Raw genomic sequence first — 24,348 nt, forward strand, 5'->3', positions numbered from 1 at the left:
CCTAAAAAGGTTTACAATACTGAAAAAGGAGGAGAGGATGTTAGTTGTATGTTACTGGAGAAAATGTCACAGTTGTTACAAGAGAAGAAGGAGAGGGAGGATATATCCGGACCTGTCCTGGGCACAATGGGAAAAGGGCCATACCCCCCGGGTTGCTACCGCCACAATAGATAATCGTCCGCATATTGGGGTGGAAATACAGTGGCAACATGGGCTCTATTAGATACGGATCAATTAACCCAGAATCATGAAATTTTAATGGATGCCGAAATGGCACCGAGATGAATGGAAGATACATCACCGCCCAGTATGGGGTGCTGATATTTGGCAAATAATTTGGACCGAATGCCATAACAAAAAGGTTACTGTTTTCCATGTCGATGCGCATGTGAAAGACACTTCTTTGTCTAACTTGTACAATTCCATTGTAGATCAGCATGCCAAAATTAGAACAACAGCCCTTGATCACATGGAAGAAAGTGGGCTCTGGAGATGGGCTCATTGCAAAAGCGGTCATTTGGGGGCGGAAGCAAGTCACAGGTGGGCGCAAGCCCGAGGGATACCAGGGTCCCTATTGGACTTTCAAAATATTGCTAAACAGTGTGAATATTGTCAATTGTCCCATCCACGGTCCCCGCATGCAATCGAAAGGGGGAAAATACATCGGGGATTAACACCCGCTGCTATCTGGCAGATTGACTTCATAGGCCCCTTATGTAAGTCTCAGGGAGATATGTATATATGCACTGCAGTAGATACCTATAGTGGAGTATTGATGAGAATATCAGCCCCTGAGGCTAACCAAAAAGTGACCTTGAAATTATTACAGGAAATGGGCCGATATTATGGAATACCCTCTCAAATACAAAGCGATAGAGGGACACACTTTACGGGACACACTGTACAGCAGTATGCCAAAGACAACTATATTGAGTGGATCTTTCATATACCCTACTACCCCCAGGCTGCGAGGTTAATAGAGCGTATGAATGGATTACTAAAAAATATATTGCGATCCTTGACTAAATCGCATACTCTCAAGGGATAGAAGCAGTATTTACCGATAGCATTGCAGTTATTGAATAGTAGACCATTGAAAGAAAGCGGACGGACACCTTTTCAAAAAATGTATCAAAAATCTGAAGCAATAAGTATTACATCTTTGGAACAACGTAACATTATCTGTTGGGCGACAGCGGAGGGTAGTGTAGAATTACCAAAGCAGAATAGCTTGGATGCAGCGGGATATGACATGAACAATCCCACCGCATTAGTAATCCCTCCCCAACAATCACTTTTGTATGATATGCATTTTGGATGTAGCATCCCCAAAGATCATTTTGGTTGGATAAGAATTAAGTCAAGTTGGGCAAAACAGGGTCTTACAATCTTAGGAGGCATAATTGACGCAGACTTTAGAGGTTCTATTTTTGTAGTGTATCATAATTTAACAAAAAGTGAAATATATATCCCAGTTCATACTAAGGTGGCCCAATTGATCATTATGCCATATCACACAGATACAATGACATGGGGGGTCCCAAATAAAACACCAAGGGGAAGTGCTTTTGGAAGCACTACTATACCACCGGAATCATTACATCCTGGGGTGAAAATTTGGATATTTTCCCCTAATCGGGAACCACAAAAAGGTGAAATCCTGGCGGTAGGTAAGGATGCTGTCCTTACAGTACTGGCGGAAGGTGCAGATGTCTGGCAGCAGGTACCGAGCATGCGCTGCAAGTTACAGGAATACAAGTTTTCCTTTTCTTCTCTTAATAGGATGGCAATATCCTCTTCAATATCCTCTTTGCAACGATCTCGAAGCTACTAGCCCTTCTGGTCATATGGGCCCTGAACATTGGAAACGCACCCTCCTTAGCGCAAGGTGGATTCCTCAAACTACTATCAAGGATCCAAGCATCAAATCGGACAACGTGGAAGTTATTCCATAATGCAACCTGTGACAATTGTAATTTGTGGAACTTTACAATAGAAAATATTACTCCATACACCAATCAACCAATATGTTTGGGTATATAAGCCCAATGCGAATGCGACGCTAGAAATTAAAAACACTACAGAATATGTTTGTAAGAATTTTGATTATACTTGTTTTATGAGTACTGCTCATGCATCACGATACCAATGTGCCAATGTATCCACTTTATTACCTGTTCTTACTGTTTCTAAACCAGCTTGGATTCTCGGCTGTATGGAAATCCCAGCACCCAAAACAACTACCAGGTTTACCTATTATTGGATAATGAGTCAGGAATCCCTGCCCAATTCCAGGAACAATCCATAATTCGTTTGCCGGAAACCTGTGTTACGACCATCTTTTATAAAACTGTACATAAAATGTATTTTAATATATCTTTTCCCCCCATACCCCAGCCCGCCAGGCGACGGCGGGAATGGTATGACACACTGTTGGGAAGTGCCGGTCTGGGTGTTGGTGTTCTTAACAGTATAGATGTTGAAGTGTTATCAAATAAGGTTGCCCGAGCTGGGAATGATGTAAGTATCGCTACTAACCTGATGGCGGATTGGATACCGGACAACGTAAATCTCTTTCACCAAACGCTAAATTATTTGCAAGTACAGTCTGACCACCATTGGAACGTGTTCACTCAGCAGATCCACGTGATGGAGAATGTCTCTGCCTTGTTTAATTGGACTCAGATCCGATTGCAAATAATTTACCTTACTCAACAAATCCAAAATGTCCAAACCCAATTATATATCGGACATACTTCTATCTGGAAAACGCTATTTGAGCATTATGTCAAAACTTTGATCCCTTATCCTCTTGGATGGAGACCACGTCCGGAGCAAACCACATGTAGCCATTTATATTGCACTGGGTTAATTGAATGGTATCATGGAAGCAACACCACCGCATGTAAATTCATGGCGCTTCCGTCCATGTGTGGTCCCCGTCAGGACCTGTCTTGGTCCAGCCGACTTTTTCTGGTAAATGGATCTTTCCCGATAATAGAATTTCTTTTTTGGACAACTGCATTCCGCTTTTATCAGGACATCTTGCTTGTCACTTCTCGGTATCTCGTACCAAGGAAGATTGTACTTTACAACACTCTACGAGTGAATGTGCCTTATGGGTATTACCAGCAGATGCGCAAGGGTTCACTGTGGTCACGCCCCAAGTAATTTGTGTTTATAATTCTTCTTTTAGTGGCTGTATTTATAACATATCGGTCTTTCATTTAATAATGTCACTTATTACCTGCCCGCTAAAGATACATTAAATATTTCCACAACTGTTAACATATCAATTGCATTTTTACAGATCCCCCTTCTAGACTTACGGCCTTTGCAGAGAGCCATTAACGCTCTCATCAATTACAACAAATATTGGCTTGATTGAATAAGTCTATGGACATTGTATCACTTAGAACTTTATTTGTGGCCGATCAACTTCATTCTTTGACTCAAAAAATTGCTGACAATACCCACCACTCCTGGTGCGACATCTTTACAGGTCATTCCTCCACAGCCCAGAGAATGTTAAATTGGCTCCTACACCCTATTTTAATTGTGATGATTGTGTGCATACTCTGTCTGACCTGTAACTGTTACCTCACCTATCGTGTACATCGCCTATCTCAGAGAACCCCAATCAATGTTCATACTGCCTCTTATGCATACGTGTCGGAAACTTGCTGATCAAGGGGTGGAGTGTAAGGAAAATGTTGCTGCCAATAACTGATTGTGCAACAAAGACTTTGCCTGCTCGTGCTGGGGACATGCTGGCCTGATCAACCAGCCTATGCCTAAGGGAGAGATAAGTCAGGCTTTGTGGTAGCAACTGTTGGCGACAACACAGAGATAGCAACTGTTATCGACTGTTGGAAACTGTTGGCAACTGCTGGCGACAACACATGGATAGCAACTGTTATCGACTGTTGGAAACTGTTGGCAACTGTTGGCAATGACACAAGGGAAAACATAGTGATCAGCAACTTTCCTGACGTGTTTAAAAGCAGAGGGGTGGAACGGCGAAACAGGAGTCTATTGGAATGCTTTCATAAACGTATGATGTGCTGCAAATTCCCCTTCTTCGCCTGCACGCGTGACGTCGGGAGCCAGGAACCAAAATGGCGCCGGCGCTACCTTTGCTCTGTCACATGATAAGGGCAAAGGGCCACCGGCGCCATTTCTCAACGCAGCAGTGGCCAGAGAGCTGGAGATCGCGTCGGGACCCCCCCACTGGACCACAGGTAATTTAAAACATTTTGGGGGGGTTCGGGAGGGTGGGGGATTTGTTTTAAAGGTTCGGGGTGGGTTTTAGGGTTTTTTTGGTGTGCCGGTTTTCCCGCCCTCCCCCGATTTACGATTAAAAAAAAACAAAACCCACGACGATCAGATTTCCCTCCCCCCAGCCAAAATCGATCATTAAGACGATCGATCACACGATTCACACCCCTATTAGGCTTACCAAAAACCACGCTACAACCATTACAAATGCTACAAAATGCAGCCGCCCGCATCCTTACTGACACACGCCGCCATGATCACATCACTCCCGCACTTCAGTCTCTTCACTGGTTACCCGTCACATCCAGGATCATATATAAATCCATTACGCTAATACACAAAGCCATCCATAACCGAAACATGCTATGGTTCTCCGAACACCTGTACTTCAAAAAGTCAAACCGACCAACCAGATCCCAGCATCAAGCCAGACTGCCGATCCCCTCGCCTAAACTGACCAAACATGCATCTACAAAAGAACAATCGCTCATCATAGCTGGAACCACAATATGGAACAGTATGCCCTCTGAACTGCACCAGGAACCTTGCCACAGAAAATTTAAACAAAACCTAAAAACTTGGCTGTTCAAAAAAGCCTACCATTGACTGACGGGGACCCATACAAGCCATATACTTCGCTGTTACAACTTCCCCCAGTTTTACAATCCCTCCATTACCCCCTTCTCCCCTAGAAAAGCTCCCTAATAGATATTTATTTTTGCAGTTCAATTTCGGTTATCCTTGTTAACCTCTCGTCTATGATATTTATTCTCCTAGTTTTCTGTTAAACATGCTACTTGTTTTTTTTTCTCCATTTAATATGTTTATTGTAAAGCTCATTGCTGAATTAATGTTTTCTGTAAACCGAGGTGATGTGCCACATGTGCCGTGGTATATAAAAATCTTTAAATAAATAAAAATAAATAAACAATGATTAGAATCATCTTGCCTGATTACACTGGTTACTCTGAGAATTTTTCAGGTCACAGCCACAGGGCTGGCACCCCCTTCCACCGGCCATGTTCCAGTAACCAGATGCACACTGGTCACAGTTAATGCCTATAACATTAGGCAAACAAGGGCACTGTCCAGTTATTTGATCACATGTGCATGTCTTTTCAGCATCGCTGGATGGACAAGTTTCTGGGTGTGTGCCCAAAGGATTGCAAACACATTCTGGAAAACAAAAAACAGATAAATAAGATAATTTCTCAAATAATGAATTAGAAGTGCAGAGTTCTAGTAAACACAAGGTCCCTGGCCATATCTGAAAAAGGGACTTATAAAAGCTCATGTCAGGTAATATCCCTATTGTATGTAGATCCATTGAAAGATATCGTGTTTGATTGGTCTTCAGATCTGAAAGTGTAATATAGAATGCTTTAAATAAATAAACTGCAACTTGTTTGTTAAGCTGTATTTCTAAGAATATGTCCATAATTAGACTTTTAAAATCCTTACACTGACCACATAAAGACTTATTTTGATAATGGTGAGGCAGGTTTATAGCAGAGAACAGGAGACAGTATATTCAAGCGTGTGATGTGACCCAGTTTGTAGAGACAGATATTTGGCGGTCCTGTTTATTTATTTATTTATTTTTTTGAACAGCTTCTTTCAAGGCATGGGGATGTTTGTATTGCTGCATTTTTCACTTGTAATCAGCATGGCAAGTACCACAATGCACCTGGAGGGCGGTGTCATAAAAGCCAGGTTTGGCCAAAAGTCTTCCTCTTTAGACTGGGCCACATCACAGTCCTGCATATCTGATGCTACTGATGTAAGGCTCCTGCAGTTATTTCCTTTGGAAGGGGATCAAGGTGTGAAATTTTATAGGGCACTATCTGCTCTTTGCAGCATAAACACTGAATTCTGCTGTATGCAATAAATATATTTTGAAGAAGGGATTTTTACTATTACTATTGTAAAGTAAAATGCTTTCATTGTTTTCAGAGTTTTAATCTTTACAAGTAGAATGTTGTGGTTCCATCTGACAATAAGACAATTGAGTTTTAACCAATCTGATTATTACATGCAATGAAACAAGTATGCCATTTAGCTGATTACTGTGCAATAAACGTAGATAAGGAAGGAATTGTCATGGTGTGAAAATTTTATTCTTAACAAGCCTGGTCTGGGCACTAACGGAGAATGTTGTTATCCTCATGAAAGTTTTGCCAGTTTTCCAAAGTTAAAATCAAGGTAAGGGAAAGTGCTGCAGAACTATTGTGCTTTACACGTTGTCCTTACTGAATGGCACAGTGGATCTCCAAGGTAAACAGACGTTTTTCCTTTTTTGATCCACCGGCTTCCTTTTGCTGCGTTGAGTTTCCAGCTCAGCTGGAATCTGTCCTAGTCAGAGCTATGGTGCCAAGAGGTACAGCTGCAGGGGGGTTCATGTTCAGTTTTAGAACATGAGAAGGTAAGACAGGCCATGCTGTCCTATGAGCCCAGCATCCTGTCTCTGACCATGGCCAGTCTTGAGTCACGGGGAGGTAGATCTCAATGGGGAAGAGACATTCCATGTTGCTCATTCCCAGAAGTAGGATGTAGTGATTCCCTTGTCTGTCTGGCTAATAATTGTTATTGGACCTGCCCTGCAGAAACTTTCCAAACCTTTTTTAAACCCAGCCATACTGTTAAGCTTGACCTCATCTTACATCTGGGACAAAATAAGCAATTCCAGTTCTGAGGGGGGAGGGGGGGGGGGCGCTGCAAACAGCTCTGTATTTCAGGTTACCCCACTAATGAGAATACACAAGATATACCTGTATACAATGAGGCATTAACTACATTCTACAAAACCAGTCCTGTTTGTCTTATTCAAGTACTGGAGTTGCCTATGCCTGTGCTAGGCCATTGGGCTGGTCAATTAGCTCCGTATTAGGTCTAGACCAGTATTTGTCAACCCAGTCCATGAAAACTAATCAGTCAGTCTGATATCCAGCATATCAGGATATTCATAATGAATATGCATGAAACTATTGTATGCAAATATATTTCATGAATGTTCATTGTAGACATCCTAAAGTCCTGGCTGGGTGTTCCTCCAGGATCAGGTTAAAAAACACCGGTATATGCCAGCCAGAATGTAGAATTCCTGTCTGGGAGTTCTAGGTTAGACCCATGATGTCTATAATTTGGTGTGCATATCTTTTACAATTACTATATTACAAAGCACCAATATTAAAACACCTTCATAGATTAACCCCTCCCCATCAAAAATGACAAGTGTGTTTTTCTCTCTCTGAATTACAGTGATCCTTTCTGAAGCCTCTCCTTATGCCTGATAATCTCATACCCATTTCTCCAAACGTGATATTTACCTTTTCTCTTCCACCACAGGTTTGATAGAAATTTACAGATGCAGCTTGAAATAACGGTGAATAAGTTGTAGGTGATACTTTTTCACTGGACTCAGGCAATACACCTGTGACTAGATGTATTGAGTGAGTCTAATTAAAAGGTGTCACCCAAACTTGTTTGTTGACCGTTATGGACTAACACACCAACCAAAACACTTTGCTCGATACAACTAGAAAGGTATTGCCGTAATAATTACTGTTCCGAGCTTCTGTCTCTGCAATGGGAGATTGTTGCAAGTTCATCTCTGCTGCAAAGTCTTGCTGAGGTCATAGTACCCATCCTTAACTTTCTGTTTCCTTACTTCTGCAGGTTTGAGCGAGTGCAGATCCAAAGTAACCAGGTTTACAGAACTGACAGCTCCCTCCATGAGTGTTGTGCAAACATTTTAAGCATTCTCCTGTGATCTTATCACAGGCTTCCGCATCCGTGATATCTATATTATTATTGCAAAGACAGGGCAAACATTGGTCTCCTGTTTGCCTCAGATAGCCATAGAAGCCAGGAGGGCATCCATCACATCGATTACCTAGAGGACAGACACATACATATAAACAGACAAAAAAAAGAGTAAAAATCTTCAGAATTCAGGGTCATAAACTCAAATCATATTATGTACTCTATAAGAATTCAGTATATTGCAAAATAGCCACAGTGAATTGTTCCCACTGTGCAATAAAAGTGGCACTAAGTAAGTCATGATGACAGCAGCTGTGCTACATATTTTCTCGTTTTCCTCTTTTATTTGAAGGAGCCAGAGCCAGAACGAGTGCCTTAGTGGCACTGATTTTTTCATCCTTACTCTACAGAAATGCAAGTACAAAAGTTGTACATTTTTTGGTCTCTCTCATTTTTCACCTGCCACTTTGAACCCACCCCCTTCCAGATGGCACACCTGGGTGACTCAATGACTCCTCATTGGCCCGAGAGGCAGAAGGTGCGTCTTCCTCCTGAGATTCACTCTCAGCACTCTTCTTTGGCTAGAAGGGCTGCCTTGGTAGCAGCAGCCATCATCCCTCCAACCTCGGCAGCATTTATTTATATGATATCTAAGTGGCTCACAAGCAAGCCATTCACATTCACAGACACGGTGAATACAAATAGGCACATACATGCTTGTAGATAAAATTAAGCTACGACCTCCTGAAAACGTGGTGTCTTGCCTGAAGTATAGTTCACAGAATTTGATTCAACAATTGCAGCCTCACTGTACATCCAGACTAATTCAGATTAAAGGCCTCACTAAATAAAAATGCTTTTAAATGCTTTTTAAAAGCATGTCCAAAAACTGACTGGCTTGGAACCCAAAACCCCTCAACCACAGTACCTAACACTATGGCCTGAAATACAAGGCTGGACCAGGTTTGTGGTTTACGCATAAGTAGTAGAGTCAGGCCAGGGCTGACTCGAGGGGAGTGAGGGGCCCAGGGCAAATCCACTAGAGTGGAGTTCCCCCCAACCCAGGAGGTTGCCTGCAGAGTTCTATCTGCCACCGCCCAGATTGCTGCAACTCTGGGCCCACTGGTGCACAAGAAGGAGAAGTGGCAGTGGGCAGTTCAACAGTGGCAGAATGAGTCCCCCAAAAGCGTAGAGACTGGAGCAGTCTCTCTGATTCCTCCCCCTTTCCCAAGGATGACCTTGAGTTAGGTGCAATGTTCCCACGGTAAATTTAATCCAAAGGGAGCTTAATTTTGTGCAGTTGCAGCTGCCGATTCTTTGATTATAATATTAGGATTAAAAGTGTCCAGTAGACTGACAAGAAAACTAAACTAATAGCTTATTCAGTTGAAATCATAAACAGGTAACTTCTTTAATGTCCCCACAGACTGTTTGTGCAATTCTAGCAAAGCGAGTCAAAGAAAGCAGTGCCCTCTGTTTACGTGGGTAAGATTCCAGTGGTAAATATAACAGTGACATACATTCTGCATTACTTTTGTTGCTAAGTCATTATTTTGGAAATTCTTTAATCCTAAATCAATCAGATCCCATGCTGTGTGAGGTCGCCTGTGATGCTTCCAAACAAGGAACTTGCAGGGATGTTTTTTTTAATCAAAAGTAATGGCTTAGTACAATTTTTCATAAATAGAGAGCAGAGGTTACTGCTGGGTGTCCTTTTCAAACACTGCACGGCATAAGGAGCACAACATGCTTTGAAATGCTTCACTTTAATCCTTGCAAAGATACTGTGCAGCATGTCTGACTCCGTGTGTGAGATAGCTAGACGTGAGATTTCCACAGTGTATGAGGGGGAGGGAGTCAATAAATAAGGTGAATTGAAACAGTTTATGATGTTGCACTTAAATTCACCTTATTTATTGACTCCCCCCCCCTCATATAAAGGAGAGACTGGAAAGCTTTTCAGATGATGATGTTTATAATCAAATCTCAGATTTAATTGTAGTACTTGGTAGAGATGTGAATCGTGTGCCAGATCGTCTTAATGATCAGATTCGGCTGTGGGGGGGGGAAATCTGATCGTTAAGATATGTGAATTGGAATCGTTTCCGATTCCAATTCACATCGCTAATTAGGGAGGCCCGCGCCGCTAAAAAAACAAAAACCACCCGACCCTTTAAATCGACACCCCCTCTCGACCCCCCCAAAACCTTTTAAAATTATCTGGTGGTCCAGGGGGGGCCTCGGGGGGCCTTGGGGAGAGATTTCCCGGCATCAGCTGTTCTAAAAAAAAAAAAAAAATGGCGCCGATGCCTCTTTGCCCTTACCATGTGACAGGGTATCCGTGCCATTGGCCGGCCCCTGTCACATGGTAGGAGCACTGGATGGCCAGCCGCCGGCCACTTTACTCATCAGCCCCTATTATAATAATTACTGACACACGCCGCCATGTTCTGGGAAATTGTGCTGATGGAAAGGATGGGCACCTATTTCCTTATAAAAGGCACCCTATGAGTAAGCTCATGTGAAAGCAGGAAAAAGGGCTGTATAATAATAGGGGCTGATGAGTAAAGTGGCTGGCGCCATCTTTAAAGATGGCGCCGGCCACCTTTACTCATCAGCCCCTATTATACTAGGGCTGATGAGTAAAGGTGGCCGGCGCCATCTTTAAAGATGGCACCGACCAGCCAGTGCTCCTACCATGTGACAGGGGCCGGCCAATGGCACGGATACCCTGTCACATGGTAAGGGCAAAGGGGCATCGGCGCCATTTTTTTTTAGAACAGCTGATGCCGGGAAATCTCTCCCCGAGGCCCCCCTGGATCTCTCCTCTCCCTGAGGCCCCCCGAGGCCCCCCTGGACCACCAGGTAATTTTAAAAGGTTTTAGGGGGGTTGATTTAAAGGGTCGGGTGTTTTTGGTTTTTTTTAGCGGCGCGGGCCTCCCTAAAAAAAAAGGGTCGGGAGGGTGGGGGGTCGATTTAAAGGGTCGGGTGTTTTGTTTTTTTTATCGGGCCATCGGCGCCATTTTAATTAGTGGCAGCCAAAATGGCGCCGATGGTCCTAGAGCAGGAGATCGCGCCGGGACCCCCCCCCACTGGACCACCAGGTAACTTAACATTTTGGGGGGGGGGTTCGGGAGGGTGGGGGAGGGTAAGGAATTGGTTTTAAAGGGTCGGGGTGGGTTTAGGGGTTGTTTTGGTGTGCCGGTTTTCCCACCCTCGCCCAAATAATTCCCGTGCCCTATTTAACGATAGAATACAAATGCCCCTGACGATAAATCGGGGGCATTTGTATTGTATCGTGCACTCTAACGATTTTGGACGATTTTAAAATTATCTGACGATAATTTTAATCGTTCAAAAACGATTCACATCCCTAGTACTTGGCATGTTCTATCTTTGGTGATCTACCTTGAAAAGCTGGTGATAGCTAGGATAGCTGCTCCCCTCTGCCACAGGGCAGATTACTATGGCCCAAGAGGGGAATTCCACATCTAATGTTTTGGTTTCCTCCTGCCTGTACTTCTTTTTCATTGTTTGTTTCTACATATAACCTCAAGTCGTACCAGGCTCCAGCAGTGAAAATTTAAGCCTCTGTTTGTAAATCATTGCACCTCAGAACCAACAGACAATACTAAACTGTAATCACCAGATGAATTTGAACTTAGTTGAGTTCTGTTGAAAATCCCAAAGGGAAAGATTTTTTTTTTTACCTCAGTCCTATGAGATTTCTTAAGCTGCATAAAAAGCAGCATTTCTTCCCAACTCATGCCACAAAGATATTTGACCCTGTTCTGTAGAGATTTACTTCTGTATTTTACATGTTGATATGTTCTGTAGAATTTAAACCTTGTCTGTTTATCTCTTCATTTCACTCCTTACACTTGCTTCATGCCCACTTTAATACCATCCGTCTCCTCTGATGGTCAAGTAGTTGATTTAATATTAGCCTACCTTTACAATCAATGAGCAAAGCACCCGCTGAATACTTCCTTAAGAACTGTGAAAGTCTAAAACTCTCTTAACATAGACTTCCCTCCATACCTGAGTAACCCTCACGACAGTTGCAGATGATCTCTGAGCTCTGCAGATCCTGATAGCATGAATAGGCAAAGTAGCGATTGCTTGCAGGCGAATCTGGACACATGCAAGGACGGCAGGGTTGTCTTGAAAGAGGGTTGCCATAGTAACCATCAGCACACCTGTGAACACAAAATTCCACAAAGGTATGGACCTTCATCTTCTATAGCAGTGTTTCCCAACCCTCTCCTGGAAGCACACCTAATCAGTTGGCATTTCAAGAAACCCATAATGAGTATGCATGCAATAGGTTTGCAAGCACTGGAGACCCAGGTTATGCAAATCTCTCTCATTCATATTCACTGTGGATGTCCTGAAAACTCAACTGGCTAGGCTTGCCTTCAGGAGAGAGTTGGCCCTATGATGTCCTTTTATGTAGTCCTCATATGTAGTAGTTTGAAGGCAAAACATCCTAGTTAAAAAAAAATTGTTCCTTTGAGTTAAAGGTTAGTTCTTTAAAATACAAGGGGAGGTAACGATTAGTAGGGAGTACAGCCAGTAATAACAACTTAGGTCAATAAAATGTTGTAACCTATGGGACCTGCTGGAATTTCTGAGTGTTTTTCCTCTTGGAATGAATAATAGCTTTATTATTTATTTATTTATTTATTTATTTATTTATTTATGAACATTTGATATTCTGCTTTTGCCAGGTTTGGTCTCAAAGTGGATTACAGAAATTAAGATTTAGGCTTAGACATGGTTAATGTTTATATGTATGTATGTATCTATTTAAAAATAGTTAGCACTGAGTTCCATTGTATGGCAAAAGGACCAAGTGTGGGAAAAACATTAATATTCCTAATGAGCTAACTGGGGAAAGGCCTGGTTGAATAGGCATGCTTTGGCTTTTTTCTGGAAAGCAAGGTAATTTGGTTCCTGGCAGATGGGTAAAAGAACCTCATTCCAGAATTTGGGAGTATAGCAGCTGAAGTCTTGTGCTGTTCAATTTGACAGAAGTCAGGGGTGGGAAGAAAAGAACGGCCTTTTGTGAGGATTGGAGCTTTCTAGCCAGGGTGTAGAAGTCAAAGAAATGGATGAGATATTCTGGACCATGTTTATTCACACATTTGAAGATGAAGCAGAGGGTTTTGAATGTAATCATGGTTTTAATCGGTAGCTAATATAATCTGTAGAAGATAGGTGTTATGTGCTCTGATGGCTTGGCCCTACCAGGATTCTGGCCACTGTGTTTTGCACAAGTTGTAATCATTTCAAGCAGGTCTGGGAGATACCATTCAGAAGAGAGTTACAGTAATCTAACCAACTAGTGATTAATGTATGGATAACTGATGTAAGGTTGTGCTGATTGAAGTAGTAACGTAGTTGCTAGATTTGGCAGAGGTACATAAAGGAGGCTCTCACTACTTTAGAGATGTGAGCTTCCATAATGAGGTTAGGATCAAGTTGGATTCCTCGATGTCATACAGAGTCTTTGAGCTAAAGGGGAGTCCCTGATAGGGAGGGAATGGTCCATAGGGGTTGACCTTGCTGGCTTAACCAGAGAAGTTTAGATTTGGAGGGGTTAAGTTTGAGAGTTTATAGTTGTTGAGCCATTGGGCTACTGCTGTCATACAGTTGTTGAGGTTGGTGATGGGACAGGATAGGTCAGATCTGAGTTTAAAGCAAAGTTGGATGTCATCAGCATATAGATGATAGTCAATGTTGAAGGATAGAATCAGGTTGCAGATAGAACTGATGTAGTTGTTGAGGATAATCTGGGAAAGAACAGAGCCTTGAGGTACTCCACATATGAGATTTTTAGGAGAGTACTATTCATTGGCCCACATGACAGACTGAACTCTGTTGGACAGAAAACATTGGAACCACCTAAGGACAGTATTTTTGATGCCGATGTTCTCTAGGTGCTGAATCAAGAGGCAGTAGGAAGATCCAATAACAATAGGATGGAATCACCACCTTGATCTGTTTTTAGATGGATTTCATTGCTTAAGTCTAGTAGGTCAGATTCTGTTTTTAGATGGATTTCATTGCCTAAGTCTAGTAGGTCAGATTCCTAAAACCAGTCTGATGGGGGTGCAAGATGTTTCTCTCTTCGAGGAAGTTGAGTAGTTGGAAGTAGACTACATTTTCAACTAGTTTAGACAAGAATAGGAAGCTGGAGACTTAATTATCAGTTATTTTGGGGTCAGAGTTTGATTTCTTCAGGATTAATTTGATTACCATTTCCTTAAGCAGATCAGGAAGCAAGCTTTGTAACAGTATGCCATTGATTATATTGGAAAGCTATGAGGCTAATTCTTGCTTAAGGTTGCAAATGAACCTGGAAGAATTGTGTCTAGTGGAATGAGGGACTGTTTAATTTTCTGGAGGATATTTTCCACCTTTTTAGTGGTGATGGTTCTGAAGTCAGCTAGTGTGGTGTTGTCTGGAGGGAGATAAGATGTTCCTGTAAATAGAGAGGATGTGGTTATTAAGGGAGATGTGAAGGAGGGAGAGTTGTCATAGGAGGAATATATCATTAGGATCTTATCCATGAAGAATTTGGCAAAGCCCTCTGATGTGTGGCCCCCTGAGAAAGTGGAAATGATCTGAGAAACAGGTTTGGGGAGCTTCTGAACTCATTTAAACAGTTTAGTTGGATGGTTCATATAGAGTTCTAGCTGCTTGGAGATGAAGATCTTTCTTGCCGGGATATTGGCTGCTCTATACTTCATACGCTCTTTGCAGATATGGAAGTTCACGTCTGTTTATGTTTCTGCCAGGCTTGTTCAAGTTGGTGGGATTGCTATTTTAGAACAAGAAGACCCTCATGGAACCATGGAGAGTTCCTAGGGTGTTTCTTTGACCTGGATTTTAGTGGAGCTAGGATGTTCATTACTGCAGTAAATACATTGTTCCACTGTGCAACTAGGATGTTAAGAGTTTCTAGTATATTGAGAAGTGGTTAATTATTATTATTTATTTTTTATTTCCCCCCTTATTTAGGGAGAGTGGATGGTGTTCTTATGTGGAACCCTCTATTATATTTAATGAACCTTTATTCATGAAAATTAGATCTATGACCTAGGAATAATATTTAAGAAATGTAGACCTTGGTGTTGGTGGGGGAAGGGTAGGATGAGAGGGATTAAAGTCCAGACACTTGAAGGGGTGAAGAAGAAGCAACACTCCAGTGCTTGAATAGTAGAATGATCAGATAATGTCAGATACATTTAGATATTTTTTATCTAATTATGCTTCTTGAAACTGTATGCCAGCATATTCTGTGTTCTTATTTTTACTATACTAAAACTAACTTTACAAACTTCAGAATGTTTTGGCATGGATATTTAAAAAAATCCATAATTGGATAAAATATCTCAGTGTTCCTGGACTAAATTGGTTACCCTACTGGACAGATGTGGGGTAAACAAGGAAACAGTAGCAGTACTAGTAGATGCAGTAAAAACAGGGTGAGAACATAATATTAAACAAAATCCTAAGCAACTCCTAAGTATTACAATTGACAGAGTATTTGAAATTAGTATACTGCATATTTATAAACTAAACAGAATATTAATTAGGGCCAACTGTAATGTCTTCCATTTGTATCCATGGGTAAAATACTTATTTCCTCTGGTCCAGAATATTTGGAACTTGCCATACCTTTCACAGTTGTGTCCAGCTGTAAATCCCTTGCAGTTCCGGCAGACCCCAGTGTCAGGATGACAAAGCTCTGCATAGCCATTACACTGGCAAGGGCGACAATTGGGAAATCCAAAGTATCCAGAAAGGCACTGATCACAGCGGCGGCCATTAATTTCACTGTGGCATGAACACTGCCCAGTAATCTGGTCGCATAAAGTGCTAAACGAGCCTTGTGTGTGACAGTCGCATGCTAGATAAAGAGAAGAGAAGAATGATGGTAGGTTACTGTGTTATGGGAAATTGTGCTGATGGAAAGGGTGGGCACCTATTTCCTTATAAAAGGCACCCTATGAGTAAGCTCATGTGAAAGCAGGATAAAGGGCTGTATGAACATTACCAAAGAGCAGTTCACACAAAGGCACACACAGACACTCTCTTTATGTTAGTTTAAATGGTTTTATTATTGCTTTATAATTCTTATCAGAATAATATATTTGCATATATCTTTGATACCTGTCTACTTCCCTTATAGTTACCTCCCTCTCTTACCCTCTTGGGTTGAAGACCTTGCACCACGGCCAGGGTTTCAAGTTCTTCAAAGATGCCTTTCAGGGTCTAGGGTCCACCACGACGTTGTCTGGGAACTCTACTGTTGGTAGCTAGAGATCTGGTCAAAGAACTGGCTTGGTTCCCAAAAAACTTTTGTTTTATAGAGTTTTGCCTCATAGGCTTGGAAGTTCATTGGTGGATAGTTTTGGTAGCCTATAATTAGTGCCCTGTTGTTATCTTTGCAATAGGCATGAACTAGGTGGGGTGGCTTGTTGAATCTATGATGATTGGTGGACCTTCGTTACCAGGGTAGAGTCTGTTATCTTGGGTCCTACATCTACTTCTGTTGGAATCTGTGGCCCCCTACCTCACCCATGTGCAATGTTGAAGGGTGCTGGCTATTTTCCAATGATGTTCACTAATCTTTATTATAATTTCCAGCTTGATTAAACATGTTTGTTTACCACTTTCTTTTGGAAAGTCTCATATGAAAGCCTCTTTAATATTCTCCTTAATGCCTACTCCCTTTAGATGTTACGTAGGTGCTTAGAGAACAAGCCAAGCATCCTGTCCTAACTTATCCTATTCCTGATCTAAACCTATTGCTAATAAACACCCAAGTTCTGCCAGAACACTCCCCCTCAACATATCTGAAAGTTGTGGGAGTGACTGAAGATATATACTTAACAATAAATGGCTCACATTTCATTATACACATTAGATATATGTATTCATAGATATATGTTGAAATATAATGTAAAATAAATTGAACTAGTGAATCATAAGAGCATGATGTTTGAAGTGGGTATTGTAAATTTTAGGAGCATTTAAGGCTTATATTGAAGATGTGTTTGTCAGTTCTGTGTGAGGGGAACTGGACATTAGCCACACTTAGACTAATATGTGAAGGCCCCATGCAGATAACATCCATTCACAGCACTACTCACAGGAATACATCCTATATGTTTGTGCAGCTAGTATAAACACAAGCAATCAATTATAAAAGGTAAATAGAGAAAAGCATGAGTGCCAAGGAAGTTGAAATTCAAGACAGAAAGAATCTGGGTTAGAGGAATTATGCAGTGGAGTCACGAATGCTATAGGAAGAGCTGTAGATGTCATGTCAGGTTATGACGAGAACATGAGCCAGGAATTAAAATGGCTGTGGAAAAGAAAACAACAGAGCAATAGCACAAGAAAAATGTTCAGGGATGGGAAGAGTTTTGCACTATTAGCTGGAAACGTGGTTCTTCTCCTCTAAGGGGAAAATATTTCCTATTGCACCATGCTGCAAGGATGTGAGAACATAGAGACTGGTTTGCTTGGAACAGGAAACCTTCCTTTTGGCCTAAAATGATGTTTCTTAACCCTAACCCTGGAAGCTAGGTCCTTGCATTGTTCTCATGAAGGTGTGAGAATACAGCTCTGGACTGGATAGCCATCTCAAAGAAGCAGCAATGCCTTGATATAGCTTTACCATGTCCCCTTGTAGGGGCAATTTTCAAACTGTACGCACTGGGACAAAGTCTGTGGACATGTGTAATTCACGGATTTTGCACCAATGTTCAAAGTGAAAGTATGTGTGCATTTTCACTTTGAAACTGGCTGTGGGTACAGAGTACCTGCAGACATTTATACCTGCATTTTCCATGGGTGCTTTATTTATGCAGTTAAAAATACAACTTATGTGCATTATTTCCCTCCCCTAACCTAAACACCCCCCCCCCTGGAATGCCTCCTCTCAATGCTGCTAAAATCACATCCATTCTTCCACAATGCGCAGACTTTTAGCCTCATTAGGATAGATGATTAATGGGTAAAATGCTTTATACTTATACAAATCACTTTGAAAATTGTCTTTCTATTCCATTTCTTGTTTGACTTTTTATGTCATACTTAATATATTTAGATTATTATTCATGTTCTTTTTTGCCTATGGTCCTCTGTTTTCTTTTCAAAATCCACCCTTCAGCTTCTTGCCTTATTTGTTTTCAACTAATGCATTTATAGAGGTAGATATTCAAAAAATCGCCAGCTAGAAAAGTTAGCTGGATAATCATATTTGGCTCACTTAGCTGGGATATTCAGCGAGCGGCATGGCCCCGGATAAATTTGAGTTAGCTGGATAAGTTTATCGAGCTAACTTTAGAGCTGCTCAATAGCAGGTCTAACTTGTTTGTCTAACTTAGCCAAATAAACCTGAATATTGCTACTTAAAAGGGAATTGAAAACTTGGTATCAATTAAGATCTATGAATTAAGCTGAGATTAAAGTTGTGTAATGCTGTACTGCTTATTTTATGTACGTTTTAATATTGTAAACCATCCTAATCAAATTGGAAGGACAGCATATAAATATTGTAAATCAATAAGTTAGCTGGATAAGTAGCTCCTCCCTGTTACACTCCCATCCAGTCCACTATTTAGCCAGATAAATAGTTATCCAGCTAAGTTGCCAAATATTAAATCGGCACCACTTGGCGGGATAAGTTGGAACTTATGTGACTAGGTGCCACTGAATATTGGGCCCACGGGTTTTGACCAGGGTCAGCACACTAGTCCCCTAATTAATATTGCTAATTGTGGCAGTGGCTAAAGAGAAGGAGGTTTCAATATCTGGTTTTGGCCTCTGTTGGAAACAGGATGCTGGGCTCGATGGACCCTTGGTCTGACCCAGCATGGCAATTTCTTATGTTCTTATGTTCTTAATATTTCTTCAGAGATGGAATAAAAATTATAAAGAAATAGAGAAAACCTAATGACTGTTTTAAGTGCTAACTGCACTATCTCGGCTTTGTTTTTTAGCTAGCAGTACTGGATTTAAGGGCTGGTATCTGCGTGTAAACCTCTGTTTGAAAACCAGTTTGGGATTTATGCATGTAAAAGTACACATGGAACATGATTTTGCATGGATTTTTCTGCGCACAATAAGCTGGTGTTCCGGGGGACAGGGAAAGGATATACACACATACTTTTGATTTTTGTGCCAGGTTCAACATACACCAGCAATTTTCAAAGCATATTTATGCACATAAATCCACTTTGAAAATTCAGACTAAAGTTTGCAGGTAAGGTTTGCCCTGCTTGAGTCGTTTAAAATTACCCTTCCTAGTAATGGCATACCGACCGAAAGTTTGCATTCTCAGGCTCCATGGAGAATGCATCTAAATTTCTTTTCCAAAGGGACTTCACTAGAACCTATAGCAAAAGGTTTCTTTTGTTAAAAACATTATGCAAGACGCCTAGCTTTTTGTGTTTTTGAACATTGCCATGAAAGTTTTCGGGCACAAAACAAATTTGCAGTTTAGGACATCGGCCTCCTAGTTTCTATTCATATCTGGATGAACCATGGGCTGTTGCTGAAAAGAATGATTAAATAAAAATATTCATAGTACTTACGAGAGCAACCATGGGGTTCAAAGCCATAGGTTCCCACTGCACATGCATTGCAGCAGCGCCCAACAACATTTGGTTTACACTCGCATTGCCCTCCATATTTACTACAGCCCAGGCTCAAGGAACCTTGTGGATCGCATCTGCATTCTGTTGGCAACAACAATTCAATTATTATTTACATGCATACAATGGGGCGGATTTTTAATCCTACACGCGCGGGGTACATTTGTGCGCGCTACCTGGCGCGCACAAATGTACACTTGATTTTATAACATGTGTGCGCTACCACGCACATGTTATAAAATCCAGGGTCGGCACGCGCAAGGGGGTGCACACTTGTGCACCTTACGCACGCCAAGCCCTAGGGGAGCCTTGATGGCTTTCCCCGTTCCCTCCAAGGCTGCTCCGAACTTTTCTTTCGCTCCCCCCACCTTCCCCTCCCTTTCCCTATCTAACCCACCCCCCAGCCCTACCTATATACCCCCCCACCTTATTTTATTTTTTACGCATGTCTCTTGCAGGCGTATCTTGCGTGCGCCAGCCAGCTGCCGGCGTGCGAACCTCCGGCACGGCCGCTGTGCCAGAGGACTCGGGACTGCCCCCCAGACCGCCCCCGGATCGGCGCATCGTCCACGACCCCGCCCCCTTCCCACCCCTTTTTCAAAGCCCCGGGACATACGTGCGTCCCTGGGCTTGCACGCGCCGCCAAGCCTATGCAAAATAGGCTCGGCGCGTGCAGGGGCAGGTTTTCGGGGTTATGCGTGTAACCCTTTGAAAATCTACCCCAGAAAATCTACCCCTTTGAAAATCTACCCCTGAGAAGCAGCGTGATGGATGGGTGCAATTCCTATCTCACCTTGGATTTGGTAGAATTCACATTTTTACTATCTTGTGAAGTTTTTGAGTGACAATGTTGTTGATTAAAATGAAATTAAAAGCAATTCACATGACTGGCCAAAGGCTGGATAAATAAACTTGTAGAGATTTCACAATTCTGCTATATATTGTGTGTAATAAGATGCATCTTGAAGTAGAAGCTAATTCTTCAAAGGAGGAATGTATTTTTTTTCCCAAGTTCCTGTTTTAATTTCAGGGCAGACGTCTGCAGAAGGATGGGGCTTTGTTCTCATCCAAAACCTCATGAAAACAAACGTTCATGCATAGTTGGATCTGCAAATAATTGAGTTCAAGCAGCTTCTAGACATTAATAAATGGTTTCTTTTACGTTACAAACACTGCAAACTATTTTTGGCCAGCAGAAAATGTTCATTAAGGACTTGATTTACCAAGCCTTTTTTCCTATTCTGTGTCCATGGGAAAAAACCACTTAGTAAATCAGGCCCTAAGAGAAAAGCAAAGTACAGTACATGGTACCTCCTCTTTGATTTGAGTAGTTTGGTTGTACTTTTGTGTTATCTAGCGTGATCTACATAATACAGCTGCTTGTTGTTCCCCAGCTCTGTGAACTATTTAAAACATTTCTTATACGCTGACGACGTCCAGATTGTGATCCCCTTCAAAGAATCCATCACTAAAACTCTTGAATACTGGGAAAACTACCTTCAAGAAATCAATGGCCTCCTCACTAGCTTAAACTTAATTCTAAATACTTCTAAGAGCGAACTCCTTCTCATCTCCCCAGAAAACAGAACTATCTCTACAAATACACCAACAAACCTTCTTACTACCCAAGCAAGAGACTTAGGGGTTATTATAGATAACCGGCTAAATCTAAAATCGTTCATCAACAAAACAACTAAGGACTGCTTCTATAAACTACATGTCCTGAAAAGAATAAAACCACTGCTTCATTTCCAAGACTACAGAACGGTTCTACAAGCTATAATCTTCTCTAAGTTAGACTACTGCAACTCTATCTTACTAGGCCTCCCCTTATCTCACACTAAACCTCTCCAGATAGTCCAAAATGCGGCAGCCAGAATACTAACAAACACAAGGAGAAGAAACCACATTTCGCCCATCCTTAAAGAACTACACTGGCTGCCAATCCACTACAGAATCATTCATAAGTCTATTACCACTATCTATAAAGCCATCCATAACATGCATCACTTAACCTTCAAATCCCATTCAGAAAACATACCTCCTCCAGACCCATTAGAGAAGCATACAGAGATTCATTACATGTACCCCAAGCCAAAACTTCTCATCATATATTTAGAGACCGAGCTTTTTCCCAGCAGGGCCGGCTCTATGGAACTCCATCCCTCCAGATCTACGTCAAGAACCGTGCCTCCTAACTTTCAGAAAAAGGCTCAAAACATGGTTGTTTAAACAAGCCTTTCCAGACACCAACTAAACCACAAGTCAACGACATCCACAATCAGACGTTCCTAGAACTTTGTAAATAATTGCTCTCTATGTTAATTTTCCTATTGACTTTCCTCCTCCCAGTTCGAATATCCCCTGTTTTATTGTAACTGCAGAGTTTATTTCTTTTCACTTGCTACAATTTGTTAATATATTCTCTTATGTATTTTTTTTCACCCCCTGTTAAATGTAAACCGGCATGATGAGATTCTATCTTGAATGCCAGTATAGAAAAGCGCTAAATAAATAAATAAAAGTGATGTTTTCTTGGCATTCACTGACAGGCTACCTGATGGCATTCCCTTTTTGTCTCTCTCCCTCTCCATAAGGTTCCTGTCTTGGCAGGGGAATTGTAAGGTTGTAATTTAACTAAAAATGTAAATTGGGAGGCAGTTGATACAGTTGTATGTTTACTACACCCCCTAAATTTAGATGGGGTTGTGGGGGAGGGGGCAGGAACCATTTTCAGAAGAATCTAGGTGGGTAACTAAGAAGTGACCCAGCTAGATCTGTGGGGCTGAAAATTGTTCCCAGCTGTGCGGTTTCACAAGGCAGCCATATTTTTACTCATGAATTAAAAAGGGTATCCTGAGGAGTCAGGGATGGGTCAAAGGAGGAAAAACACATAAGCGTATTTTCCACTGAGAAGCCAAACTGCAGGAATAAGGGGTACTTTCATATCCGCATAACTAGTTGCTAATTGTCAAAGAGAAAACATCTTCCTATTTGTTGTGTTCTGCGCCCGCGGCTGTCCGCAGGCGCAGCCCCCTACCTCTTCTGCCATCCAGGCCAGCGGCAGCGTTGGGGCCGACTGCCCCTCACCGAACTCGGCACCCCCGTGCGGCGGCATGGGCCTTCGGGCTGGCCACCGGGATCGGAGCCGTCCCTGCTCCTCCCTCGCGGCCGCTGCTGCTCTCCTCCGCGGCCCGGATCCAAGATGGCCACCAACATCCTTAGGCACAAGGCCGCGCCTCTTCACTAGATTTAAAGGGACTTCTTCCCTTTAATTACCTGCAGCTGATTCCTATCCACAGGGCCAGCGAAAGTATAAAAGGAGAATTCCTCTGACCATTCCTCGACTTGGCAACGTCTCCTGTGAGAGTTGTTTGAGTCTGCTTGCTTCGGTGAGTTCCAGTGTCTTGACTCCTTGTTCCAGTTTCATCTTGGTATTCCTGGTTCCAGACTTTGGATCGGCTAGTGGTGTTTCCTGGTATTGACTTCGGATTGGCTAGCGGTGATTCCTGGTATTGACTTCGGACTGGCAAGCGGTGATTCTCTGGTGTGTGGCTTCGGACTGGCAAGTGGTGATCCCTCGGTGTGTGACCTCGGACTGGTAAGCGATGACCCTCTGGCACTTGACCTTGGACCTCTTCCTGACCATCTTCTTCAAGGGCCCACCTAAGTCCCAGCGGCCTGAGTCCCTATGGGCTCCTCCCGGGGGGACCGTGGGCTTCCAGGGGTGAAGCTCCAGACAGCCCTTGCACCGTACATCTGTCCCTTGACCTCTCAAAGGTCCACCTAAGTCCCAGCGGTCCGGGTCCCTACGGGCTCCTCCTGGGGGGACCGCGGACTTCCAGTGGTGAAGACACACCTCTGTTCCTTGACGTCACGACTCTTTATCTGCCTTCACAGTTGCATCTGTCTCCAGTGCTGAGGGTCAGTTGGTCACCTCTTCTGTTCCTGCCTCGCCACCCGACGGGAGAACCTACGGATCTTCCTCCAAGGTATACTATCCTTCCGTCGGCCCAAGGGTCCACAAGCCTGAGCATAACACTATTTCTGCAGGGACATGTCTCCTCCTTTGTAATGCAAGGTTTAACCTTCCTGTTTTGGTCTGTAACCACCTCAGCATAACTGAGGAAGCCTACGTGACCTGATGTAATCAGTGATTTTCACTCTATGTTGCATACTCTGACTGTTGATATTACCAGAAATAAAAGTTTTGTTGTTGGAATTACCTGCAGGTGAGTACTGTTTTTCCTGGTGGTGACGAGGTTTGGAGTGGTCAGAGGGGACCATAGAGGGGATGTTTCAAATGTAAAGATCCCTTTCCAGCTACACACCCTCCTTGTCTTTGGGCCCGGGTCCACTATACTAACTGCCTGACCAAAAAATCCTATTGAACCCTCCCAAGAGACCAGCCCTCTGCCTGCTCAGGTGTAGGACTCTCTTACAAATTATGTGCCCCATCAGGTGGGTGCTACATTAGCATGTGTGTTGCAGGGCAAAATATCTAAGAGGTCAGCTGGTAGTACCATATTGAATTTGGCACCAATGGGATAGGAGGGAGTTGTGATCCCTCCTGCCCCATCTTTTTATTGATGATGTCATAAGGGGAATGCAGGAGTTGGGTCTTGTGGAGTGA

The 24,348-nt window shown here is 42.5% G+C and overlaps 1 protein-coding gene across 1 annotated transcript in view; it reads right to left on the minus strand.

Moving 5' to 3' along the window:
* LAMB4 (laminin subunit beta 4) overlaps positions 1-24,348 on the minus strand; it is a 261,501-nt gene that overhangs the window by 98,127 nt on the left and 139,026 nt on the right. Inside the window, exons 20-24 of the mRNA XM_029617285.1 lie at positions 19,656-19,799; positions 15,727-15,958; positions 12,082-12,239; positions 7,946-8,170; positions 5,228-5,454 (exon numbers count right to left, since the gene is read on the minus strand). Of these exons, the coding sequence (XP_029473145.1) occupies positions 5,228-5,454; positions 7,946-8,170; positions 12,082-12,239; positions 15,727-15,958; positions 19,656-19,799 (986 nt within the window). The remainder of the gene's footprint in view (positions 1-5,227; positions 5,455-7,945; positions 8,171-12,081; positions 12,240-15,726; positions 15,959-19,655; positions 19,800-24,348) is intronic.

The sequence above is a fragment of the Rhinatrema bivittatum genome, chromosome 9 (assembly GCF_901001135.1).
Source record: "Rhinatrema bivittatum chromosome 9, aRhiBiv1.1, whole genome shotgun sequence".
Lineage (NCBI taxonomy): Eukaryota > Metazoa > Chordata > Amphibia > Gymnophiona > Rhinatrematidae > Rhinatrema > Rhinatrema bivittatum.